General features: G+C 36.3%; 1 protein-coding gene across 1 annotated transcript; it reads left to right on the forward strand.

Annotated features, from left to right (window-relative positions):
- On the forward strand, positions 1 to 25,101 carry LOC149079631 (synergin gamma-like). The gene is made up of 14 exons (XM_089240229.1): positions 1 to 187; positions 1,565 to 1,757; positions 1,876 to 1,994; positions 4,066 to 4,268; positions 5,514 to 5,678; positions 7,556 to 7,744; positions 11,278 to 11,516; positions 11,718 to 12,012; positions 13,707 to 14,108; positions 15,605 to 16,132; positions 19,849 to 19,922; positions 20,815 to 20,971; positions 22,172 to 22,320; positions 23,870 to 25,101. Exons 1-14 carry the CDS (start codon positions 171 to 173, stop codon positions 24,107 to 24,109), a joined length of 2,970 nt encoding a protein of 989 aa, XP_089096355.1. The 5' UTR covers positions 1 to 170; the 3' UTR covers positions 24,110 to 25,101.
- The last annotated feature ends 2,445 nt before the right edge of the window (positions 25,102 to 27,546 follow it).

The following is a 27,546-nucleotide window of genomic DNA, read 5'->3' on the forward strand; positions in this document are numbered from 1 at the left end:
AATGACGGATTGCGACGTATCGTTTTTTTATTTACGATATTTTTCTGTGTTTAAAAAGATGGATTTTTAATTATTTTTCTTAGGTCCGATGATTTAATTTTCAATGCAATTAATATTTTTGAAATGATTACGAATGGTTAAGGGCGTACCGCTGTTGCTCTGACATCAAAATGTCACAACAATCAAGGTAAATAAATTTTTACATTGAAATTGCAATAACATGGTGCAATATGCTCAAATATTTGTTGAATCCCGGCTCTATTAATGAACATGTGTATAATAGATTATTAACATGGAAAAATTCATTGAGTATATAAGTTTTTCTTTCCAATAATTCCCTCATAATCATGTTCATTGATGGAGTGAGTTGTAAAAAAAATACAAGGTCATGATGACATGACACTTATCAACATGTGCATTTATTCACAAAAGTTATCATTATGCTGTGAAAAGATGTATCAAAATTGCAACCTTGAATATAATAGAACCTCTTCACTTTGAAACACTCCACGTTTCGAAGGAAATACCATAATTTACTTTCATTTAATTGCTAAAAATCAATGTTTTCCTTCAGTACCAGAGGCGATTCATGGCTTCGCTGCCCTCCCTGGGCTACATACAGCCCCGCTTATATTCCCCCCACCTTTGTCTCTAAATTACTCCCTTGTTGACTCCATGCTTGTAGACTTTCTTGGTCTCTCACATGCTTGCAAACTCTAGGTCACTCTTTTGGTCATACATGTGCAAGACCGCTACTGGAAAGAGAGGGGGGGGGGGGGCACAGGCAGAACTGGTGCCGGATTAACCTTTCAACTATTTTTTTTTCAGGGTTACGCAGGGACCCAAAAATATGCAAATGCTCTGGCTTACCAAGTAGCAAGTTGCGGCTTTGATCATATGCTTGCATACTCTATAGGTCGCTGTCTTGTTCATCTTTCTCCATGTCACTCTATTGGTTGTTCACTGACTTGATCTTCTCCTTTATATGTCACTCACATTCTTGCAAACTGTTTTGGTCTCTCACATACTAGCACATTATTTTGGTCATGCACATGCTTGCATTATTTGGTAGGTCACTCACTAACTAGTCCCTCACTTTCTAGGTCACCTTTTTGATCATTCACTGACTTTGTCACTCAGTATTTTGGTTATTCACTGACTTTGTCACTCACCTCACTCTTTCAGTCATTCATATGCTTGTACATTCTCTGCCCATGCCTCTGTCCCCCCCCCCCTTCCTTGTAGTTCCATGCTTGCCATCTCCTGAATGGCCAGCAACGAGTTTGTCAGATGCGCTAGACTTCCAACATGGACTATGATATATCCAATTTAGTTATCTCCTGATTATTATGATTTTAATATTCGGTTTATTCGAGCTATAGGTTTTTATATGAGAGAGTAATCATGACAGTAGTCACATAATTCGCTTTTATTTGATAGTAGGCCATTCACAGACAGCACCATCATAACAATATCGTAGGCTTCCAGACCTACATTTTTATCAGATTTACATTGAGTGTGAAAATTTCTTTTTTGAACAAAACTTTATTTTTCTCTTCTGCAGTGGAGCACCCAACCAAGCGGTCATGCCTCCAAGAGTACCTGGAGGAATGCAACAACAACAACAAGCATCGATGCCTGGAGGTGGATCGCATGTTGTTTATGGTATTCCTCATGCACCGTATAACATGGCTGCCATGCCATCCATGTCACGTTTTGCATCACCTGCAGCTGCTGTTTATCAGGCTCAGATGCCTGTGAGTGCACAAGATGTACCTACAAAAATTATAATGAGATATTAAGTAATTGTTGTGTGAGTAATTGTTGCATTACAGATATGAATGTTTTTTTACCCCCTTTTTTTCATAATTGCAGAATATTCGAGGTGGTTATAGTCTAGTCACAATGCCATCCAATGTACAAAGAATGTATGTCCCGGTCCAGCAGATGCAAGCAGGTCATGCGTTTGTGAGACCAGTTGCTGTCAACTCATTGTGAGTAGTTGCTTATGTTTTGGTTAATCATAATATTAGATATTGTTTGGAAATACAGCAGACTCTCGCTAATCTGGCATATATCAGACCAGGATGTGCCAGATTACTGGAAGTTAATTGAAAAAGCCCATCTAAATAATGTAAACTTCCGCTCGCAGAATCACATCACAGTGACATGGTTTTTCTGTTTTATGGTTGAAGGAAACCTGTCTGAAAACGCAGGATTAGCACACAGTCGAATTATCAAGAGTCCCAAAGTGTAATGTTTTGCATTGTTCTGCAATGCTGACTGTAAATGTTCTGCAGTTCCCATAATAGTATTTTCAACATTTTTCTTAAAATTCTTCCCGATTGTTCTGCAGTAGCACTGATTGTTCTGCGACGTACCTCACAGATTTTGTCATATTCTGCTTTGGAGATCGAGAGTCAATTGTACTAGGCATATAAGTTGTGATTAAACTTTGTGATAATTACATATAGGCATATAGGTTGTAGGTAGGCCTATAGTTGATTTTACGCAGGTCTTGACAGATCCCAGGCACCAGGCCACCATGGTGATTAAAAAAATTATCAGCACCTATATATCAAAGTTTTTTTGCATTGTCACTAAATTGGAGTTATTACAAAAGATTCAGACTTTATATCAGCATATCTGCCGACATGAAAGAGGGCCACTATGCCCTGGAAAAGTCTGAAGAAATATTTGTTATTTTGAATCTAGGTTTTTCCCTCTAAAAATTTTTTTTTCTCTCCTAAAGAATTGTTCTGGCGCCTGTATATTTTGGAAATTTGTCAAGCCCTGATTTTACATTTTAGCAAGTGTTATAATACAATGTTTGTTTCTAAAATGACGTCCATTTGCTTTTTAAAAAAGGAACCAAAAATATTGCTAGGTTGTAGGCCTATATGTGCAGTTACTTTGATACTACTAAACCAGACATGTACCTCGTCCACATTACAGACTGATAATCTGTTTAACAATGACTGAAACAATTGCGAGGAAATGAAATGGATTTTTTTTTGTACCAACCAATGTCATGTCTTTGCTTCAGTCAATGGATCAATGGGCGTTATGATCCATCAAACAGATGTACAAAAAAAAGTTGCTTCAATATCTCATTGAAGATGAGAATGATTCCCTTTTCATTTTCCAAAAAATTAAGGGTGGGGGGAGTTCGGTGAAATATGTCATTTACTGGTCTGCAGAATCATAAGCAAATGTGACAGAAACCTTGCTAAAAAGAAAACCTAGGAAAAATTATGGCAGAGACTTGCTTTCGACCATGTGGCACAAGTTTGAAAACCAGTGGGTTAGATTATGGTGTTTCACCTAAGACTGATTCAGAAGCTGTGGTAATTTTTGGAACTGAAATTCCATATCTGGAGCAGCATGATAAAATGCAAGCCTTGCAGACATCATGATTCTGAGATGATGACTAGAAACTGCATTGTCTGCTAGGTATATGTTGCTTCTTCAAATGAAAATGGAAGATTTTTTTAAGGCAACTATGTAATCCATAATTATAAGGTGTGAGATTCCCCCCATATGTAAAATATAATGTGTTACAATGCAGCATTTATGAGTGTAAAAACAAAATTCAAAATTTTTTTTCATGCACATCGTCTTTTTTTTAAAAAAAAAAGCCGTTTGAATCAGGCTGGTTTTTTCAGATTAGTAGGGCTTGAATTAGCGTAGCTCTACTGCACTCATAGTTACAGTTTATAGTTGTACCAATAAAGAAGTTATCAGAAGAGTTTCAAAAACAGAATAAATTTGCTGGTTCTTGATGATATTGCTGCCTCTTAGTATAGCAATAACTAGTATACTTTTCTTGGTCTCTAGAGTATCATTATATCAAGATTTCACTGTAACTAAATAAATGTGAAATACATTTTTTTGCAGTTTTAGTTTGAACTAAAATTTTTCTCTTTAGTTGGCGTATGTATGTTGAAACAATTTAACATTGATAATGTTACCATTCATTTTTGCAAATTAATATTTAAAAAAATTTCAAAGTGGAAGTAAGTTCTCCCTGTTTAAATTTTTTCATCTTTTACTAATTTTTTTTAGAATGGCATCAGACCCTTCGAAACTTCTGGAAGAACAGAGACGAATCGAGAAGGAAAGGAATTTTCAGATGCAACAACAGAGGCTTAAACAGTTCACTGTAGCAGGTGGCAAGAAGGGGAGCTCAACTGCTGAACATCTTCTTGAAAGCATGTTTGGGAAATCCGACATGAAGAAGAGGAACGTGAAGCCCAATAAAAATGAAGGTATGATTTTTTTTTTTTTTTCTTTTTGACGTTGAATACTAGCAAAAAATCTGAAGAAAACAAGGTGGTGTTAAATAAATATAATGCTATCTTTCCAAAAATAATAAATTCATCAAAAAAGAGGACTTATCGGAAGAGAATAAGTATGAAAGTGTTTAACAAGATAAAGCCAAAAGGTATGGGATCATGGGGCAAGCAGGACAGCACAGTTTGGCTTCAAAAAGACAAAAAGTGTTAAAATAGAACCATGTCCTTCTCAATTGAACGTGACACTACATGAAAATGATAATTGATACGAAGATATTGAATTTTGAAGGACCAGACACATCCAGACCTGTTATGAAGACAACCGGGATGGGAAAGTAACCGAGAACTATGCAATCTCTTGATGATCAAGGAGAAGTTGATAAAGTCAAACCTCTCTTTCTCAAAATCTCCATTTCTCGAAAAACACTATCTCGAAAAATGAAAAAAAATCCTGGCATTTACTGTGCTAAATTAATGCATTTTCATCTCTCTGTCTCGAAGTAATTTTCAAAAAACTCTTTATCTTTCGAAGGCCAAGCTTAATGACAGTAAAAAGAAAATACGGAATTATCAAATTTTCAAGTTGTTGGAGCGACAAGAATCCTAGTTATGGCCCTGTTTTTGGTCACACACTGACCTAGTTTCTTGTTCTCAAAATCACTCTTTTGGTTGTTTACATGCTTGCACACTCTCTGGGTTACTCTTTTGGTTGTTTACATGCTTGCACACTCTCTGGGTTACTCTTTTGGTTGTTTACATGCTTGCACACTCTCTGGGTTACTCTTTCGGTCGCTCACACTGTCCCTCTTTCTCTAGACATAGTCAGATTTATGATTTTTCTGCACTTCTCACATTCCTCAAATTTACCGCCCCTCCAAACTTGTTACCCTGGGCCATAGCCCACTTAGTCCCCCCTTCCCCCCCCCCCATGTAAATACTTCTCTGAGTATGTAAGATATTCATACTTATAAAAATTGACATTATTGTATAGTTATTTTTAGTCTTGTATAGTTATTTTTAGTCATGTTTAGTTATTTTTAGTTTGCTTTTTGTTTTATTTTTTATGGTGCTCGCTATAAGCTCATGTGCTATGCAATCTGAAATGTCCGTGGTGAAGAGACTATCAGAAACTACTGAAAAATTAGGTGATCCGAAAAGCAATAAAATGATTAAGATGTTAAAGTAAATATAATCCTCATGTTTGTTTTTATTTTTCAGTATATTCAGGTACCGAGCCCGAACAATCTACATCTCGGATATGCTCCCAGGGTGCAGCTGAAGCAACAACTATCCCTCCTATTCAAAGTATCGCAACCCAATCCTTTGTTCCTGTTAGTGATCTTGTTTCTAGTGCCAAGCAGAAATCAAAAAAAGATCCTAAAGGTTCAATTTCTCCCAGTTCTGCTTTTCTAATATCATTTGTTAAATTTCTTACTGATGTTTTTAATGAATCATCTAAGTCAGGGATTCTCAGACTTTTTCCATCTGCGGCATCCCTTCTCTTGTTCAACACTTATCTGCAACTCCCCAAAACTGTTTAACAAAGAATGCCTTGAAAATTTTTTGTTATTACCGCCACAGCTCTTCAGAGGTATGAGGCGCAGCAGGGTACCATGATGCCCTGTTTGAGAATCCCTGATCTAAGTAGCAGTTTCTTTTAGCATAAGTACATGGGGTTTTGGGCATTCGACATCATTCTCAGATAACTGATCTATGCAGATAAATAAGCGGAAACATATTTATTTACTCTATTAAAAGGGAGAATTTTTTTAATTGAAAGGTAGTATATATATAAAAATTGAATTTTTATTGTGGTGAAGAATATTTTAACCTTTATTTCTCAGTGGGTGAAGAATATTGATTGTCCAGATTGTCCACATTGGCCCGTTACCAAGAAAAATAACTTCTGCGATTCTAACCTAATATGAAGGAAGGCTATTTAATGTGAGAATATATATACATTGAAACACCTGTATAGCGATACTCAAGGGACCGTGAGGGAAGTATATGGTTATGAAAAAATTATCTCTGTAAATGGGATATATTATCACTGAAGAGTGCACGAGAACCAGCAAGTAATATTACAGGCAATTATCGTTATAATGGGATTTTCACTGTGTAATTTGTGGCCCAAAGTGATAGAGTCACAAATAACAGAATTCAGTTTCACCGAAGAGCAAAAGTCTTATTTTAGTAGAAAAAGAAGTAGAACTAGAGTAATTTAACATTTATCCACATTTCTTATGGCAGGAAAATAATTAATCAAATTATGGAATCAAGGTCTGTCCCAAAGTTATAGAGCCACTTAAACTCAATTCCAAATATAAATTATCCTTTGTTCTTCATGTAATGACAAACACCCGTTTGGTCATTGATTCAAACTTTTTCTGCAATGCTGGAATAGCTTGCTAAGCCTTGACGATCCCCTCATTCACATTTTAAATCGGGCATCTTCAACCCATTGCTCGCGAGCACCACGGTGCTCGATGCACGTGTGCGATTTTGTGCTCGCGAGCACTTGATCAACAATTCTAGTTAAACACCTTGTACTCATTGCATTCAAGGATTGAAATAATTCTGATTTCATGCATTTGTATGTTAAACTTGCTGTAAGGGTGCTCTTCTTTTGATGATGATTACAGGCAGTTCTCCCCCAACTAGAAAAAGGTTGAAGACCTCTGTGTTGTTTAAATCATGGAAATTAATTATCATAATTTTCTCTATGCAAAATAAAAATCTTTGCTTATAAAATTAATATAATGCACGGTACAACCAGACATTGTTGTCATCTTTTTTTCTTGTTTAAAGTGCCTTAGCCTTGGTATGTGTTTCGTCTCATCTGTTATGACCAGCGTTCACTTATAAATCTGAGAATTTTTAGCAAATACTTATTGCTTATATCTTGGATTCCTCTCAAGTCAAGACACACATGAGTCAGGGTACAGCTGTATTTGATGAAATACTTTGAAGAAGACCTATAAGCAATTAAACATGTAGAGGAAAAAGGATTGATTTATGATTCTATGAAAAGTTGAATTTTTGCAGTATCATATTTTACTTTCAGTGAACTATATGACCATCTTCATTGTCAATGATAGCTTATTGCCCCCCCCCCTTTTTCATATAAATAAATTCAGTGAGAGCAATATTTGTTTTTTCCATAAGCATAGGTATTCTTGTTTTATAAGATTTTTACTTTTTTTTAGCCTTTTCTTTCTTCAGTCTTATTGCATTTTAACTAATTAATGATTCTTTTACAGAGCTAGAAAATATGATGTTGAAGTGCTCCAATTTGTCGGGACCTCAAGTACCGAAAACATTCCAAAAACCCTTGGTGAAAGATATGCCAAGAGCCAATCACAATATGGCAACATTCGTTCCAAGTGACAGAGCTGTCAACTGGAGTCATCTGTCTGGACTAGATAATGTTTTTAGTTCCCCTAAGCCAAGTGAGTGAGTCAGTCGGGTATAGTATTTATAGTTATTTAATCAGTTTTTAGAGGAAGATAGTATATGGAGAATCCTTGTATGCTTTTTTTAAACACTTTATTTAGTGGGGTTTTTTTTTTTTTTTTTTAAATTCAATTGTGTGTAAATGCTCATATCTTTTAAATATAATGATAGTTCCTAAATATGCTGCAATGTGCAAGTATATTTCTATATTAATATAATTTTTAAAATAAATTTTTTGGCAATGCATTCACACTTTTAATAGAGGTGATAGCATAAATTACCCATGGATGATAAAGCCTATGCCAGTATTTCTCAACTGCCAGGCCGCGGCCATCAGTCAAACCGGACCGCGAGTGGTTCATGGTTTCATTTTTACCCATTTATTTCCCATCAGTCGTGTGTATGACCTGGCCTTCCACTCACAAAAAAGAAATTAACCAGGCCATGTGCTTCCGAAGGTTGAGAATCACTGGTCTATGCAATGTAGGATTTGCTAATTCCTTAACTTCCAAGGAAATTTTACATGATCTGCTCCCCAGTGCGACACTTTTTGCGATAATAAAGAGTTAAGATGTATATATACTCGTATATGCCCATGGCAGTTAACGCACAGACTCCCTAGGGTGTGCATATATATACAACCTTGGCAGTCAAGAGGTTATTTAAGCATCATATTTTATATAGTACTGGTGGAAGCCATTATGTTAAAGAACCTGCCATGCATACCAACTAAAGTTAGCAATTTTATTTTGAAGCGTTTGGCCGCTATTATTCTTTTATCATTATTTTTTATTACTTTCTCAATTGTGATAATAATAATAAGCATGTTTAATTTCTTATCAGTATTTGAATTTGAAAAAAAATCCAGAAATCTTTATCTTTGAATTAAATAATTAAATTGCTAGATATTTTTCTTTCTTCTCTCCGCTGAAAGCCTATGTAATTATGAAAGATTGTGGGGGAAATTCTTTTGGAAGTTGGGGGGGGGGGAAATTGAGAATTCAAAAGTAATATGCTATAGCAGAAACTTTTAGATAGCAGCACTATCCAGGCAATATTACACTTAAAAACTGAGGTACAACAGAAATGGCAACATCTCACCACAGAAGAAGATGGTTACCGCAGGGAGTCCCACATCGAGGGGTTAGCACACCAACCTCTTGGCGAGTATAAAAAAAGGCTGCTGTTCCGAATCAGGAATAAATTGTTGGTCCTGGTCCAATTAGCCCTCGGGTGCAGAAATTGACAGTGGTGTGACAAAAATGATCAGCACTTGTCAGAATACTGACACTACTCTGACTTATGTAGAGCCTGATCTAGAAGACACATTTCATTGAAACTTGGTATATATACTATATGGTCCATGGGAAAAAGGAAAATTGAATAAAAAAAACTCCACTTTTTCACCTGATGGTCAAAAATGGAACAATTTTTTTTTAAATTTCATAAATCTCTCTTCCCTGGTCTCATTAAGATATCCTAAAAATTTGCCTGTATTCAGATGAGCAGTTTTTGAGGGAAAAACTACTCAGAGTATGGGAAATTTAATTATAATTACCCTGTGTAGCGCATTAGATTTGTCTCATCGAAAACCATTCCATAATTTCATAGCCAATAAACATTTCACCAAGGTAATGACTGGTTTGAAAAAAGAAAGACCCTGAGCAAGTAATGATATGAAGCTGGTTGTCAGTTGGCATAATATTTTTGTCGATACTGCTTGACATTGAATATTGAAGGATCAGGAACACCCCTCTTCACATTTCAAAGAGATATCAACCCAATCGTGAAGGATGGGTGTAACTGGAATTTTTATTGATTTTATAATATATATATATATATATATATATATATATGCAGGGTGCATAGGTAAGAGAGTGCATGACACTTTACTGGTGAACTGATGATTTTAGAGACATACTTCCAATTAGAAAATGTATCCAAATATTCATAGTATTCAGATATGTCATTGTTTTAAAGGGTTGTATAGTTCTAAAGATAAAAATGAAATAACTTTTTAAATAGGCACCCTGTTCTCAAAATCCCAATAAGAATGCTGTTGCCCGATCTCCTGATGCCAAAAAAAAAAAAAAAATTCCACATTTCTGTGTTCACTGAGATATTTAAATAAAAAAATCGTAGAAAAGTTGCGAAAGAAAAACATAAACAACGATAAACACGCATCCATTAGTTTTTTGCTGTTCTGCCTCAACTTTTTTTTCATTTTTGAATTAAAATATCTTGGTGAACATCGCACTTGGAACTTTTTTTTTTCCTTTGCCTCTGAAGAGAAAATGCAACAACTTCATAGTTGGGTTTTGAGGAAGGGTTCCCACATAAAAAGTTAATTTTCAAGTTTTAATAACTATATAACCCTTGCAACATGAATGACATATAATAGTTACACTTCCAGAATTTTGAAAATACAGTGGATCCCGTTTACAATGTTTTTAAAAAAAAACCTGTGTAAGTATGGGGGACACACTTCTCAAATGAGAGCTCTCAATGTGTGTATTAGTAAAAGTTGGGTCCACATGTATAAAATTAGTTGTACTACATGGAAAACGTCTAAATGGGAACATTGTAAGCAGGATCCACAGTACCATGTTAATCTTCAAGCAGTTGCTGGACCAAATGGTGGATATTTTGGTTTTTTCTCCAGACTGCAGTGACATCTGTTGCTGCTTTGGTGGTCAAGTGGTCATAGTGATGGATCCGCATCACGAGGACCCAGGCTCAAATCCCACCATCACCACGGTGGTCGTAGTTTGTTTTCTGTGGTTTCCAACTTTGAGGCACGAATGCAAGTCGATCTCCCTGTTAAAAAGCCTCACCACAGAGAGCAACAGGCCTACCATGGTGCAATTATTCAATCATACTTCATTCATAGTTAGAAAAATTTAGGGCTGATGGTAGCACTACAAACATTGCACAGAAACAAACTTTGTGTTGAGTTCACAACACATACACACATTCTAGCATGTACCAATTCACTAGAAGTTCCACAGTGGAATATGGACAGGGGGGGGGGGGTGCATGCGTGGTTTAGTACTAGTGACATCTGTTGCAAAAAATTTTAACCAGCTTTGAAATTCTGACTGGAAATTTATTTTTTCTCAAGCACTATGCAAGAAACAGTGCATTTCTATCGCTTCCTGTTTTCATTATTTTATATTCTTTTTAAATGGGCCGTCTTCAACTTTGGGATGCTCTGCACACTCCACTTCATATCTTAGTGGGGAAAACTAAGCTGCTTGTCAATGAGAATTCCCAATCAGTGATCCCAATGGTGGAGGTATCCAGACTACCTCCACCATTTAACTTGCAAGTGAAACGTGGGTTGTTCAAACCCGAACAAGTGACCATGCACTTGTCAAGGCTGAAATTCATGTCTAATCATCCTGTGTAGTACATGTTCTATATTGAAAGCGAATGACCAAAAAGAAAAAATTTCATGAACCTAATGTATAGTGCACTCCTTGAAAGGACATTCCTTGATTTTAAAATGGTTCTGATTATTATTTCGCAGGGTTTCCTTCTTGGTGCCAAAGTAGAAGTGTACCTCAGTTGTATCATGATATCACTAAGCATGTGGTCAATGAAGAAACTCAAAGTCTTGACACAGCTCGACTTTATGCAATTTTTCTGTCTTCGGGTCTTTCTCAAAAATTGCTTGCCGAAATTTGGGAAATGGTCAACAAGTCTCTGCCAGGATCTTTGACGCTGGAAGAAATGTATGCTGCATTAGCTTTGATTGCTGTGGCGCAGGTACTAGTCATGAATTTGCTGTCTGCTTTTCTATTTTATGTATGATTTTCATTTATTAATTGGAGTTATGGATGTTTTAGTAATGCATCCGAGATATAATACTATAAGCAATATTAGGATTCAAATTTTTGAATTATATATATCGTTTAGCTTCATTCAGAAAAATGTATGCCATATTTTATTATATAATTTTCGTAACAGGCAGGTCAGCAATTCACCAGCACTGATATATTGCATAGATTACCAGCATGCCCTGTTCCTATACTGAAATGCTATGCTCCTCCACAAGCCAACAGTCCTCCTGTAAATACCACAGCACCAGTAATTGACCAGGTTTCTGCTGGTGCTGACCAGACTGGAAAAGGGTCAGTGAATGTTCCTCCTCCCCCTGCAGCAACAGCTGTGCTGTCGTCAGAGAGTGCAAGACCTACAACTCTTGCCTCTGTTGATAAAGTGACAAGTGGTGTGTCTACCTGGAAACCATTCATGGGAACAGGTATCTTAATTTTCTTTTTTACTCCAATTTTTACTGAAAGTAGTTTGTATTCACACACAATCAGAAAATATATTTTTTGCGTTTAAAAGTTTTATTGATCAGAGTTTTATCACAACACAAATATTGTACACAGTGGAAACCTCCATAATGTACAATCCTTGTTAGCATAGGGGGAGATATCTGAGGCTGGACCCCTCCTAGCATCAGTGATGGATCTGATTAGTGTAATGTATATGCGTAATATATATGGATTGACATCATCATTGTCATCATCTTGCTCTCCCCCATTGTTCCATCATCATCATCATCATGTGGCTCTCCATTGGCCACTCAAGTCTATCTCCTCCTATGCCTGTTAGCAGACACCACCTCGAAATGGACCATATTGAAGACTATGGAACAGGGTCCCAATGCATTTTGCTATACATTAACGGATTCTCTCCATTAGGGAAACTTTCAGTCCAATGGTGTCTGTTATTGAGAGTTCCCTGTAATATGTATCACAAATATTAAATTCTTATTCACCACTTATTCATGTCTATTCTGTTTCTATAATACCCCTTGTATATTTAAAATGAAGTTTTACTACATACTTGTGGTCGATCCAGAACTAATCTTTTTCATAATCACTTATAAAATTCATGCATAAAGGTAATCCTTGAGGCGAAGTTGATGAAAGGAGTGGAAGACACACTATCGATGTGCCAGAGGATACGTATAATGAAAAGCTAAATGTGTTTCAGAATTTCTACTAGTTCTTTCATCAGTAGCAAAAGAAAGCATCCCCATCTTATAGCAGAGGTTGCTCACTGTATAATACACACCACGTAGGTGAATGAAGAGAGTTGGTGTTTCCATCTCTCATTCTCCCTGCATGGTTTTTATATTGTGAGCAACGCTTTTCCCTAAGCTGTGTGAGTGTGTGGCCCTTCACAGTCAAAAATGTCTCATCACACACATAGAGTTTTTACAGCACAGAAGAAATTCACAATTATTTTTCATGGCAGAATTTTGTTTTGTCATTCTGTGCAGATGCCAAAATTTTGTGCGAAGAGTAATAACAGGTCAGCACACGACAAAAAAAGTTTCAGAGGACATTTACAGTGTGCAACTATCTTTATATCACAGGTAAGGATTCACAGATTTTTGATGAATGACAATTTTAAATGATGGTTTAGTGATTCAGCTATAAATTGGGAAATAGAAAAAATTAACACATTTTTGTTAGTTCTGGTTATATTTATGTGTAAGTGGCCTCAATTGTCATGTTTGAGTCCACAGACTGTATGGCAGCTCTTTTTGCTGCTTTCTTACTAACGATGTACAGTTATATTGCCACAAAAGCAAGTTGCTACCATTTCACCTCCAAAGAAGAGACCATCAATTAATGCCAAATCTAACTCTGTATTTATGAAATGTCATCTGCCTGCACTTGTTCAGATGCTGGCATCTATCTTCTAAAGGCGAAACTAGCTCATTTTGGTACTACTACTCCTACACACGTTTTGCTGCTAGGAACTCATTAGAGTACTGAGATATGTTTAGCTTATTATCTTTTGTATATTCTGTGGTGCATAGATGTGTTTCCTAGTCCTTTAATTAAGTTATGGAATTATTTAAATAATGAAAATTGTTTAAAAAAACCCACACAAAAATCAATGCATTCAGTTCTGATATCTTTAATACATATCCAGGTTCAAAATCTTCATCCATAGAAGATGACTTCGATGATTTTAAATCTGCCACACCCATGGCGGTGAACATCCCACCATTATCTGAAGCAGTGCCACCTTTACAAGATGCCCCAGTTGACGAATTTGATGAATTCAAAAAGGCGAATCCACTTTTCGATTCCTTCAAGTCGACGACAGAAAATTTTGCAGTTTTTCCTCCCCCTGATAAAGCTCTAAATCTCGACACAGATTTAATGTCACCAGAAGAAGATAAATATAGCATATTCAGGACATTGCAGCAGAGTAACGACAGTTCAAGAAATAAAGAAAATCAAAAACCCACTGGTATTTTTGATAACCAGAATTCAAGTTCAGTTGAGATAATTAAGGAATCAGCGATTGGAAATCCAACTCAGAAAGTTGGTAAGTGCATGAACTTTGTTACATTGCATGCTGCTTAATATGATCACATTGGGACCCAGGGTTTCTGATAAAAAATTTATAACTATGTCCAAAAAAAAAAAAATTCTGGTTGCAAGTACGATGACCATATGTAATTTAGTACCAGGGTTTTGTCAGATTGCTGTAAAGTAGTTAAAAAAAAAAAGCTTGTGTAAAAACTTCTGTGCACAGACATTTACTTACATGTTTTTCTCTCGTATGCTTGAAAGAAGTATGCCTAAAAGTGTCAGATTACTGGATGGGCTGGACAAACTCTTGGGCAGATTATAACGAGCTTACTTAATTTTGATATTCAATGTATGATACAAAATTAAATATAATAAGTACAGTGCATGTCGATTATTGTGATCGCATCTGGACTCTAGGTTTCTGATAATAATAACCAATTGATAACTATAGCCAAAAACTCATCAGCTGCTCAACAGTTGAAAGGAACAAACCATGAACTAAAAAAAGGGAAATTTTTCTTACTTTACACATGCCTTTGCTGTATTAAAGAAATTCCAAAAGTGGCGCTTCACATACCTGGATCATAGTGGCTATTACAGCCTAATTAAGACCGTAGTAGTCGGGAGGGACATTGTGAACTGAGTATAGGAATTTTTTGTCAATGAGAAAGACTTCTGACCTCCTACATAGTCTTGTAGATGGGTAACGGTAAATTATGAGGAAAAAATGAGTCTGGTTCAACCTTAGGTTCAAATTATGCAAGATGAAAGAAAAATTTAAAAAAAATACGCTAAGTCCCGATAGCTGTAAAAAAATTTTTCCCTGTGTTATGATATTGATCCATTCCTCCATTCTCCAAACTTTGCAAAAGTGATAACGATACCCAAATGATGACATTATTGGTGATTATCATAAGCAGTGTCGACTGTATAAGAAACAGAATGTGCAACTATTGATTGACATTCCTTAAAGTTGAAGTGCTCTCTGCCAAGTAACACAAGTATGTCTGAATTAATGTCATCAGTGTTCCTCAAAGAATTAATTTAGTCGCAAGCTGCCTATACAACCTGCAAAAATTATTCTGAGCAAAATATGGCCAACAAGCAAAAGAAATTTGTACACCCTGACACAGCAGGGTGGACTGTACTTTTTATCAGGGTTTAAGGTGGATAAAAAATTCCTTTCGCAAAAAAGCGAAAAGGGAGGGGGGAAGCTTTAGCAAAATGCTACAATGCTAATGTAATGATTGATGGTTGGATGTCTACTTGTTTCGTACCTCCTGTACGCATTTTTGCGAAAGTGGCTACTACTACTTTTGCATTTTGCGAAAAATACAACCGTAGCTTAAACCCTGACTGTTATTTAAGATATGTCTGGTCTGGAGGCCTATATTGCTTACATCAGAACTAGGTGGTGGTCATAATAATCTGACTGTGTCCATATTTATTTGTCAAGTTCAATACCAGTATTTGCATTTCAATATTTTTTCCTTTTCAATTACATTCTAGAATCAGAAGATCAAGAAGACTTTGGTGAATTCTTGGATGCGAAGAATAATTTTGCATCATTAGGAACCAACCAAGACACATCCTCAAACTTTACAGCAAATTTTGCAGACTTTAACAAATTGAATGGTAGTTTTCCCAATGAAACACCACCTGTGGCTGCAAGTAAAGATACAGAAGTTTCTGCAGTTGATGATGCCATGTTTGGAGATTTTGCTTCTTTCCAGGTTTCGGCACCACCTCACGATATAGCTCCAGACGGTCCTTTTCGTTTCTGCAAAGACAACATTTCACTTGCCGAAAGCCAGTCGGTGTCGAGTTTGGAATTCGGTACATTCGACAACTTTGGCCAGAGTGGGGATTCGAAATCTTCATTGAGCAGGCAGGGTTCGATTCCAAGCTTGGACCTGAAAGCAGTCGGATCAGAAGGTGCAGATGATGATGAATTTGGTGACATGCAAAGCGCTACTACATCCATTACCCCTGTCCCTTCCCCGTTGTCTATAGAAACTACAAAAGTCTCTGGTGAAAGTAAGTTGCATCAATTTAAATATGAAAATTTGGGTCTATAAGTGTAATTTTTTTTTCACAATGCAGAGCTATATCAGGTATATCTAATCTATATATATGTAAAATTGATTTTCTTTCTGTTAGTCAGTAAGTGTGTTCTCTATACAAATCTACAAGTTTTAGATTGATCATTGCCAAATTTTGCATATATATATATATATATATATATCAAGCAGGATCCAACATGAAAGATAGGCTACTTTGAAAGTTTGTCAGAGCTGGGCAAAAGCCAGAAATAGGCAAAAAACTGTCAGCCAACAATTTTTCCTGGGTTTCAACAATCACTTTTGGAATGTTTACTTTGATTACCTTGGTTCCCTAGCAGTGCGTTTCAGACATGCATATGCCTTTACAATGGTTTGTCACTTCTTTAATGCTGCCAGTATTATGCATAATAGTTTATTCCTTTATAATGGCTCATCGCTTTTTTAATTCTCCCAGCATTTGAAGAAAACCCAGACAGCACCGGCAAACTTTTTCAAGTTTGACCAAGTTGTACACAATTTTCACTGCTAAAGTTTTGATACTTGAGAAAATGTTAGCCATACAAGCCACTTTGCAGGGGCTGCGGGTTAATGAGGGTGAGCGATTGGAAAGATTATTGATCTGAAAGTGTCCCAAAAGTATGAGCAATGTAGTATATAAGCATTTATTGCATGCAGTTGCCTTGTTTGGTAAGATACTTGAATATTGTGATATTTGCTTTTGTACCAAAGGACATTTGGAGGTGTCACGATTTCAGTACCCAATTTTTCATTGTCAGTTTTCCTTATGTGGAGGTACAACCAAAACAGTGATAAAATGTCCAGATAACACATTGTTGCTTCAGGAAGTTTGCCCACCGAGGAGTTGGTGCACCAACCATTCGACGAGACATTGAAAAAAAATTGTCGATTTAGAAATCTATATACAATTTAGAGTTGGCAATAAACTATAGGTCTCTGTCTAATCAGCCATCAGTATGCAGAAAATGGCCATGGTGTGAAAAAAAATTGATCAAATGAAAGCAATTAGAAATTCAACTGTTTTATCCCCTATTCATTTGAATGGTTTTTAAAGTGGTATCAGAGCTGGTTTTGCCAAGCATCCTAGATGCTTGACCAGCTGTGGCAAGCACATATTTTGATGTCCTCTCGTTGAAGGGGACGTTAAAGAGGGAAATTTTCACCCCTCATTCCAGTGCCGGGGCACCAGACCCAGCTGTCGTCTCCTAGTTGCGACTTTGAGTGGCATCATATTACAGGATGGCAATTTCGATAGAAAAAAAAAACCTTGGCAACAAATTATTTGATAAAGAGTAAATGACGCAATCAAATAGTCTAATTGATTTCTCCATAAATTGCATATGACCATTAAGACACAACAGAAATAAACGTTGATGGGAAGTGGTGAAACACGGTTTCTCCATTTTTGAAATGTTGATGAGAATATGGAGAAGCATTTTCAATTTCTCAAGCACAAAAGGTGGTATCTTTCTCCAAGCATGAGGTGAAACTTGGTTACATTGCATTAAGTGTATAAAATTCATTGCTATTGGAGAAGCCAAATTTATGAAAGCTCAGTCGCTACTGCTACTTTACAGTGTATGCACTTTGTACACATTCCAATGTGGAATTTCTAACAAATCGGAACATGCCGGAATTTGTTTTATGAGTGTATGTATGGCCCCTAATGTATTTAAGTTGTCAGAATTGGGTTTGTTTCATGTGCTTGCTGATGCAGCCATCCGTCTCCCTTATTTTGAAGTAAAAATAGTAAATATGCTTGAATTTTCATTTTATGTAAGTATCATGTTTTCAAAAGTCTGCCTGCTCTCTACAGAGAGACGTTTTCAAATGGGGGACCAGCTCACACACACACATTGAGAGACATGTCGAGGTGGTGCAGAAAACCAACTTCACTTGACAACCACTTTTGCTGCCAACAGTGTTCAAACCTGAAACCTCATGATGCTCACACGAACATATGGGCCTCTTAAGTGCTCCGGAACTGTACCAATCACTCAAGTGATCCGTAATTATGCCATGGATCACTTAAGTAATCTGGGAATGTTCCACGGGTAACTTGAGTGATGTAGAATCACACTGAGAGCTGCTTAAGTGCTCTAAAACTGTGCCCACATGTCACTCAAGGGATCTCTAAATGTGCCACGGATCATTTAAGTGTTTTGGAACTGTGTTGCGAGTTATACTTTGAACGTGAAAGTGATCTTCAGTAATCTGAAAATGTGCTACAGCCACTTAAAATCTGGAACTGTGCCATGGGTCATTTAAGTGATTTGTAAATGTGCCACTTAGTTCATTTTTGCAAAATTAGGTTGGAGGTGGCAAGCCACATCAGATAACTTTTAGGACCACATTTGGTCTGCGAGTCAAGAGTTTACCATATATGGCGTAAAGGGTGGGTTGCAATGAATTTCTTAAAGAGAAATTTGGAGTTCTTACCCTTCAAATAGCATTGAAATTAACACTTTTGTCTGGGGGGGGGGGAAAGGTTGCACGAGCTCCCTATGCTCTCTTCCCGTGTACTTTTCGATCCCACCAATATGCGTTAGGAGGTAGGTGGCAGTGCTGATGAAATTTTGTTGACAATAGGGGGGGGGGGGGTCAAAAATGGCTAAAAATTTGCTGACGTAACACTTGAATGGCCCCATACTGAAAGTAACTGGGGAAAACACCTTTATATCGCATGGCTAATAATAGCATTAAGAGGATTTTCATCATAAAGTAATTCATTGAGTTAAGCAAAAAAAATAATAATAAATAAAATAAATTGCAAAAGTTAGTTTTTGTTAAATTGTAAAAAATATTTATCGAATAACTAGCAGAAATCCCGGCAATGCCCGGGTTTTCTTCAGTTACTGGGAGGATTGAAAAAGTGGCAAACCATAATAATCAACTATTATACATAATACTGGCAGCGTAAAAGAAGTTACAAGCCATTATAAAGGCATATACATGTATGAAACACATTGTTAAGGAACCATGGTAATCAAGGTAAACATTCCGAAAATGACTGTTGGGGCCCAGGAACCACTGTTGCCCTACGGTTTTTCTCCCATTTCAGGCATCTGCACAACTCTGATGAACTTTTAAAGTAGCCTATGTTCAATCCCGGTCCTGTTTTGTCTATATACAAAATTTGGCAGTGATCGGTCTAAAATTGTAGATTTGCATAAAGAACAAACAAACATACATACTTTCACATTTATATATAAGATTAATATGGGAACAGCATTAATTAAATTAATATACATTTTGTTTTAATTAATTATTTTAGAAGTTTGAATGGTTTTTCAGAAATTTCATTGTTTTTAATGTTAATGCTATACCAAAAAAAACCAGTTTTTTTCACAACCCTGACATCAATGTCTACCTCAGTGTTTCCCAAACTGGGAAATATCACTTTTCCCTGAGGTGGTAGAAGCTACAAGTACATCCTGTAGGGTTGGCTTGAGTTGGGGGATGGGGAAAAAATTCTGAACAGGGGGGGGGGGCGGGCTGATTGTACAAAAAGTTTAGGAAACTCTAGTTTACCACATACTAGAAATGCACTGAAATTGGGGATCAATTTGTTTTGCAGCATATCCTCATTAATGCTGTGATGAGGAGTAATGAACTGTTCATGCTTTTGCCCAACTTGTTATTCTTATGCAGTTTTATTTTTTGTCTGCCTAGAATCGCCAGTGCCATCTGTACCAGCAATAAGTGCTGCACTTACTGATAGATATAGTGGTATACGGTCTGATCAAGTAAGAATTATGTTATTTATGGACTTTTTTTTTTTTTGAGGGAAAAGTTAATAACAGCAATACACTGTAATTTACAGTAGAGTTCCAATTATCCGTGGTATTATGAGGATTTTAATTTTTTCTTTTCTTTTCTAAAATCAGTGTAGAGGGTGTATAATTAACAATTAATATTAGAGTGTTCCGAGCTATCTGCAACCTTAATATCCATCATACAAAGTTCAGAAACATGTCTAATGGATCGGTGAGGAGAATTTTCATAGCCATGTAAAAGATTAAAAATCTCTGCTTCTGTAAATCTTTGAATCCCTGCTTCTGAAAATCTTTGAATCCCTGCTTCTGAAAATCTTTGAATCCCTGCTTCTGAAAATCTGGGAATCTTTTTTTCTGAAACCCTTGAATCTCTTCTGAAATTTTTTTACTTCGATAAAGCCGCTTCTCTGAAGCGCCCCTGACAAAGATTGGAGGCACACAGTTTGAGACCCCCTTTGTTGTACTATCAATTTTTGTCAAGTCAATTTCTTAAAGAACTGGGTTTTTAAAACAAAAAATAACATTAAAAATTTACTTTTGTGTTTATATCAGTCAGTTTTAAGTGATGCCAAAAACAGTTGTTCTTCCAATGTGCCCTTGAAAAAAGGAGTGATACACCCCCTTATTTAACACCAGAGCAAAGTCAAATGATAACAAACAGTTGATGGTGATTTAAGATTCAATAATTACATCTAAGTTGAACAGTACATCTTTGTAAATAAGTACATCTTGTTGAACTGTTTTGGTGTTATTGCGCTTCAACAAAATGTGCACTTCCTTTGAAAGAATAAAGTTAACCGTATGATGAAATATTCATACAGTAATTGGGTTTATAATAGTTATGAGAGTTTGTTTTTTCCAGGTTATACCCGAAGATCAACATATCAGTGATTGGACAAGATGCATACAAGGTTGCCTGAACATCCTCAAAACAGCTACAAAAATATTCAATCAAATGAGCTGCAGCTCTGTATGCAGTGAAGTTTTGAGCACTGAAGAAGGGAAAAACTATGTCAAGAGTAAGTTGGGAAATTATTTCGTGGGCTGTATTGCTCTTATGCCAGGGCTTGACAAATCCCAAGCGCCATGGGGACTAAAATATTTGTATATAGGCACCTTACATTTTCTTCGTGTTGTTACTAACTGGAGTCTGAGAACAACACAAAGTATATTTGGAATTTATATCAACTTATCTGCCAACATGAAAGAGGATCATTATGCCCTAGAAAAGTCAAAAGAAACATTATTTTGGACACCCTTTTTTTCTTGAGTAGAAAATATTTCAGCTAATTAAAAAAACTATTCTGACGCCTAGATTTTTTTAGCGATTTGTCAAGCCCAGTCTAATGTTATGCTTAGAATTGAATTTTATCAAATTTATCAAAATCAACCACAAATTTTATTGGTGGAAAATTTCTCAAGATTTTGCAGAATTTGTATTTTGATGAATTTCATCTAAATAAAGGAGTTATAATGAATTTTTACAAACATTGTTTCATGCATTTCTTTTTGATGTAGTCGAAAAATTGATTTTTTTTACTCTAGGAAGGGGATGGCTATGCTACTACTACTACTAAACCACATATGCATCTCATCCATATTCTTCTGCAAAACTTGTAACAAATTGGTACATTTTGGAATGTGTGTGTATCTGTTTTGTGAACCTAACGGGAAGTTTGTTTCTGAGTAATGCTTGCCATACTATATTGCCATCTATTTTCAAGTACTAACCGCTCCTGATGCTGCTCAACTTCACTGGATGCCCTCCTATGACTCTATGTATTTTCACCTGTGGACCCACACATATAAACAATTGTTTCTAGCATGTATCAATTTGTTAGACATTTGCCAGAGGAATATTTTTTGAGATGCATGTTCAGTTTATTTGTAGAAACTATGATTCTGTTTCGTGCAAAGTATGAAATGTAACTTTTTATTTTTTAATTACAGTTGCAATTAACGCATAAACATAGTTCTGTAAATTTGGTTTTGTCGAAATTAAATTTCATATCATTATCTATAAACCATTCACTATTAATTAAAATATCTTACTGAACTTGATTTTCAATTGAATGATTATATTTGCTGAAATCTAAAATGCACTTTATTTTCCAGCTGTGAAATGTGCATTCTTATTAGTTATGGTTGTGAAATTTTTCTTTATATTCGTGAAAACTTCATGTGTATGAACAAATATTTTCTCTCGTTTTTCGATATAGATGTGATAGAAGTGTACAGAGTCGTCTGCCGTATTTCAGTTGCTTCAAATTTTTATGAAAAGCAGTGTGACGATCTGCAACAACTTATTCATGATTCGGATCAAGCTTTCCACACTTTTTCTGTATTCCTGTCTGGATCTCCTCTTATGGTACATTTTGTTTTATTATTTATATATAGTGGTTACGATACAGGTCATTAGATACTGTACCAGTTACCTGAGTTTTCTCAATAACTTTCTTGTTATGTATTTGCCTGTATGCCATAGCAGACATGGCAATATGATTGAGTATACATGTATAAAATTATATTGTGATGCCTACTGTGGCATGGCATAGCCATTTCATTAAGTTAAAGTTGTAGCCAAGATCGGGGGATCTGTGGATTTGACCCTTTTCTTAAAAGAAAAGAAAAAATGACATATATAGCCGCTCCTTAAATTTAGAGCAGGATCTAACCATTCCCAGTACCATCTAAACGTCCAATCATTAAGTCAAAATCAATACTAATTTTATGCTGAATTGCTAATTTGGGACCAGAAACAGGATAGTCTTGTTGAAATTATGAATTTATAAATTTCTAATTTAGTTCAAGTTCTGAAAAAATAATGTTAAAAAAAAAAAACCATTTTTTTTTGTGAATGGATGTGGGTTGTGTGTGTGTGAGCTAAGTTTTTACTGTATTCACATTAGAAGTTGCTTTCTCATTGCATGGGTGCATCATTCAATTTCTCCAAAATTTGAGAAAAATTATTGATTTTGCAAAACTGCTATAACTTGTAAAGTTTGATTTTTCCTCTCTATCAAAATTCATCTATAATTGTAGCGAAAAATTATCTGCTTATATATATATACAGTGGGCGATTGGTTTTACGAATCTTCAATTTATAAACCGCACCTTCTTATCTCAAACAAAATATTATTCCTTTACACATCTTTCTCATTCATCTTTCACAAATTTCAATTTTACGAAATAAATTTTAACGGTTCTTAAAGACCTATACAGGTTCTTATCAATTATACAGTCTCTGCTTGATTTTACAGATTTGCACATTTTTCCAGACCAGCTGGGTCCAGACCTACCACACTGAACCACAGTTTGGAGGGATGGCTCAGCACAGCGCACAAGAATGGGCCCATTTCTTTAATGTACAGACACCAGGTGGATCTTGTGGATTATAGTCTGATGCATAATGTTGCTCAGTTTACTGTCAAAATTGCCCAGGCTGTGATAGGCCTCTTCCTCCCAAATTAGTTTTTGTTTGGTTAGATGTTGTATTATGCAGTCTGTATGGACCTAGTTTTATATTATAATGTTGAGGGGTTTGAATCACATATTTTCTCAACACAATTATCAAACAGGGTGATAAGCACTAGAGTGGCAGGGGGGGGGGGGGGGTAAGATGCTTGTCTACCACCATGAAGGTTGCCGTCAGGTCTCAGGTTTGATCCGGGAAAAGAATATAAATATTTTCTCCCTAACGAGCTTGAGGGGCAATCACCGGTAGATGAGGGTCTTCATTTCCAACCTAACTTGTTAATGGCAGCAAATTGCAGCACAACGATATGGCTGTAGTTGGTGTGTGATAAACCAATAATAGGGTGATATCGTGCATTTAGTTTATTGTTTAGAATTTCTTTTCAAATGTTATAATTTCTTGGTTAGAGTTAGTTTTAATTGAATTTTTTTGTACTTTCAAGCCGAGTGATGCTTCTCTAGATTTCTCACCCGGTGTGTTGAAGGTTTGTGCAGAAAACAATGAGAAAGCATGTGGCGTCTGTCTTCTAAATGTCGATGCTGGTAGCAAGACAGCGAACAAGAATGAAGAGAGGAACAAACTTTCTTATGGAATGCGCATGTACCACAATCCTTGTGCGAATCTGTGGGTGAACTGTGTCGATCCTTTGCTTCCAATGTTGACTTTACCTCAACTCATTTAAATTTATTTCGGCCTGCGTGTGGGCTGATTGATTCCGGTTCAGTATCAACTAGCTTGAATTTGACGTTATGTAAATAATTACAAAACATTGTAGATATGTTCTTATGACGAAAATTCCAAATTAACTATTTATCAAACACTACTGTGATGTGAAAAGTTTTTTTTTTTTCATTTTTTCAGACTAATAGTCTAATCGTAAATTTGTGACTTCAGAAGAGTTTAAATTATCGACATGGAAATCTTGTAAGGTAGAGTCATAATTTATACACATTTGCTTGAATCTAACACACACTTTTTCTCTACCAAATTCAAATGTTTTTATATGGGTAGGCATTAAAATTGGTGCTCCAAAGCAGAATATGCCGAAATCTGCAACGTACGTCGCAGAGTAATTAGTGCTACTGCACTACAGAACAATCTGGAAGAATTTTAAGAGAAAGAGCAGAAAATGTACTATCATGGGGATTTTTACCGCAGAACATTTCCAGTCAGCTGAGGACTCGTTGCAGAATGATGCATAACATTCTATTTTGGGGGAATTGGTGATAATATTTATAAACAATGAATGTTTTTACAGCTGGAGAATAAGGTTCACATTTGGGGTTGTGCTAGGTTTGAGTGAATATGGTAAGTGTAATGGCGCATATTTTTATATTTATAATCTTCCTTACCAATGACATTATCCCATCCGTAATTTACCATTCATTCCAGTGAACTCTCATTTTGGTAAACATCAGAATAATCCTTAAAATGTGTCTTCTATAGGTGATGTATTATATGCATTGTAGAGAGGGCGATAATATCTTAAATGCATGTTTTGGAAAGTCAAGAATGATTTTATTTCAGATTATTCATCCATATATTAGTTATGAAATGCCTCTTTTAAGTTGTATTAAGAGAAAATTAATCAAGATCATGTTATTTATTTCAACTTTGTGTGATGTACTTTTGCATGTTCATGAGCATGTTAACATAAAGAGATACTTTTTTTCACTTCTTTTTTTTTTGTCAACATCATTAGGCGTTCACATTTGGCAAATGGAAAATATCATCTATACTTATCATGATCCCTTAAGTTATGACGTGTAATTTTCAATTTTTTTCCCCATGCTACTTGCAATAACAGTGTTATTCTGAAGTCTATTATGCGGGTAATTTACTACATTTTACGTTCCTAAAAGAGGCAAAATGCTGATGCAACACAGTTCAACGCTCGTTATAATGACCCCGTGGTATAACAACCATTCCATCACAATGACTGATAGGATAAGTCCCAATAACGGCTATCATATATATGTTTTCCCTTTAATATAAAGACCCTCCAATATTATGCCCGTTTTTGACGGGACGAGAAGGGTGTCATTATATCGAGCATTGGCATGTTTGAATTTATGAAAATTTAGAATCGAGAGGTTTAACATAATGAAGGAAATAATCTCAAAACACACTAATAGAAATTATGACCTAATCGGAAAAAAATTTGAAAACTAATGAAAATCGGAACCCAATGAGTGAAATTATTTCAATTTTAATGAAAAATAGGATCTAAAGAAAGAAGTAACCTGGGAACAAATGAAATTGATTAATCTAAGTGAAAATTTAGATGAATTTAAAACAAGAAAAATTATTCGAAAATAGCCTCCCCCACTCCTGCCTATGGAAAAACAAAAGGTGTATTTGATGCCCTGGTCAGGGCAGCAACTAGGATTTTTGCTGCCTGGGGCAAAGACATTATTTTGTTGCCCTCACAACTTTAAAATTCGATAATTTTGTTATGGTGTTCTTTGTTCCCACCTAAAACTGCCGCCCCCCCTAAATTCTGTCGCCCGGGGCAGTTGCCTCCCCACCCCCTTCTAGTTACAGTCCAGGGCTTGGGCAACATATACAGGGGTGGGAAAGTCCGAAGAAACTTTAAAAATGAATAAAAACCGGAAAAATAATCGGAAATAAAAACGGTTTGTAGGGTTAGCATCGCTAGGTCGTGAGAACTTTTTTGACAGGAAAAATAATTAAAAAAACAGCCGATAGGTGGCGCTGGTACGATAGTCTTCGGTGGAAATATGCAAATGAGACAGTTATAAAAACTTGTGCTCCTAATCCACAACCAGTTCATTGTTGTAAACCGTTTATGTGGACCTGCTGCACTCTGCCGTTGATGGATTTGTGATTCGCCTGCAATGTGTTAGCCCCTGTGATGGTGATCATGTGGAGAACACACTGTTGTAATAAACGATTTGGAGGCGTTCTGTTCGTTATGTGCGTATCTTTTCTTTGACTTGTGTACGTTAGCGCCACCTACAGGCTGTTTTTCCGTCTTAAAAAAATTACCGTGATTTAGCGATGCAAACCGTTTTTTTATTTGTTATTTTTCCGGTTTTTATGAATTTTTAAATTTTTTTTTAAATTATTTTTAAAGTGTTTCGGACTTTTTGCCCACACTATACATATATACTGTGCCTAGTTATGACTACGGTTGAGATCACTTAAGGGACCCTGAGGCACAATTCCAGAACACTTACGTGGTCAGGAATGCTGTTCCCAACCACTGAAGTGGCTTGTGGCACATTTGGTCACTAGTACATTCCGCGACACATTTCATGCGTGGCCTCGCAATGCATACATATGCAACCGGCCTTTTGTGGATGTAAATAAATTTCCAGATAATTTAGTTGCCCGCGATATGTTTTCAAACCAATGAAGTGGCCCACGCTGTCTAAAATGCTAAGCACTTTTGTTGGTTTTCTATGGTTCCCAACTTCAAGGCGCAAATGCGAGCCGATCTCGCCGTTAAAAAGTCTCGCCACAGAGAGCAACAGTCCTACAACGATAAATCATTCAATCATAACACTTCACTCACAGTTAGAAAAACTGGTGGCAGATGGCAGCACTACACATAACAAGCATTACACAGAAACAAACTTTACGTCAGGTTGCACTACACGTACACGCACATTCCCGCATGTACCGATTCGTTGGGGGATTCCGCGGGGGGGGGGGGGGGTGCATGTGTGGTGTAGCAGTAGTAGGTAGGGTCTACAAAAAATGGCTCGGGGATCCATGATGTTCTTAAGTCAGCCACCTCGTTGGGCAATTTGCCTGTTGTGGCGTTGTATTTGTACACAATTCGGCGGACATCGATCCAAATCGCACATTTATATTGAGAACATATAGGGCAGTGATTCCCAACGTGGGCGTTAACGTCCCCTGGAGGGCGATGGAATGTTCCGGGGGGGGGGTGGTAGAAGCTATGGGTATAACATAGGATCCTATGGGTTAGACTGCGTTGGGGGGCGGTGGGAGAAAACAATTTATGAAGAAGGGGGCGATGGGACAAAAAAGGTTGAGAAACTATAATATAGGGTGTCCAAGAAAGGGCCCGTTTAAAAAGTGAATTTCATAATAATAAGGGCCGTATTCACCGACATGGTTTAAACTGGT

The sequence above is a fragment of the Pholcus phalangioides genome, unplaced genomic scaffold (genome assembly GCF_987345545.1).
Source record: "Pholcus phalangioides strain wild (caught in Gottingen) unplaced genomic scaffold, Ppha-v1.0 ptg000012l_1, whole genome shotgun sequence".
In the NCBI taxonomy this organism is placed as follows: Eukaryota; Metazoa; Arthropoda; class Arachnida; order Araneae; family Pholcidae; genus Pholcus; species Pholcus phalangioides.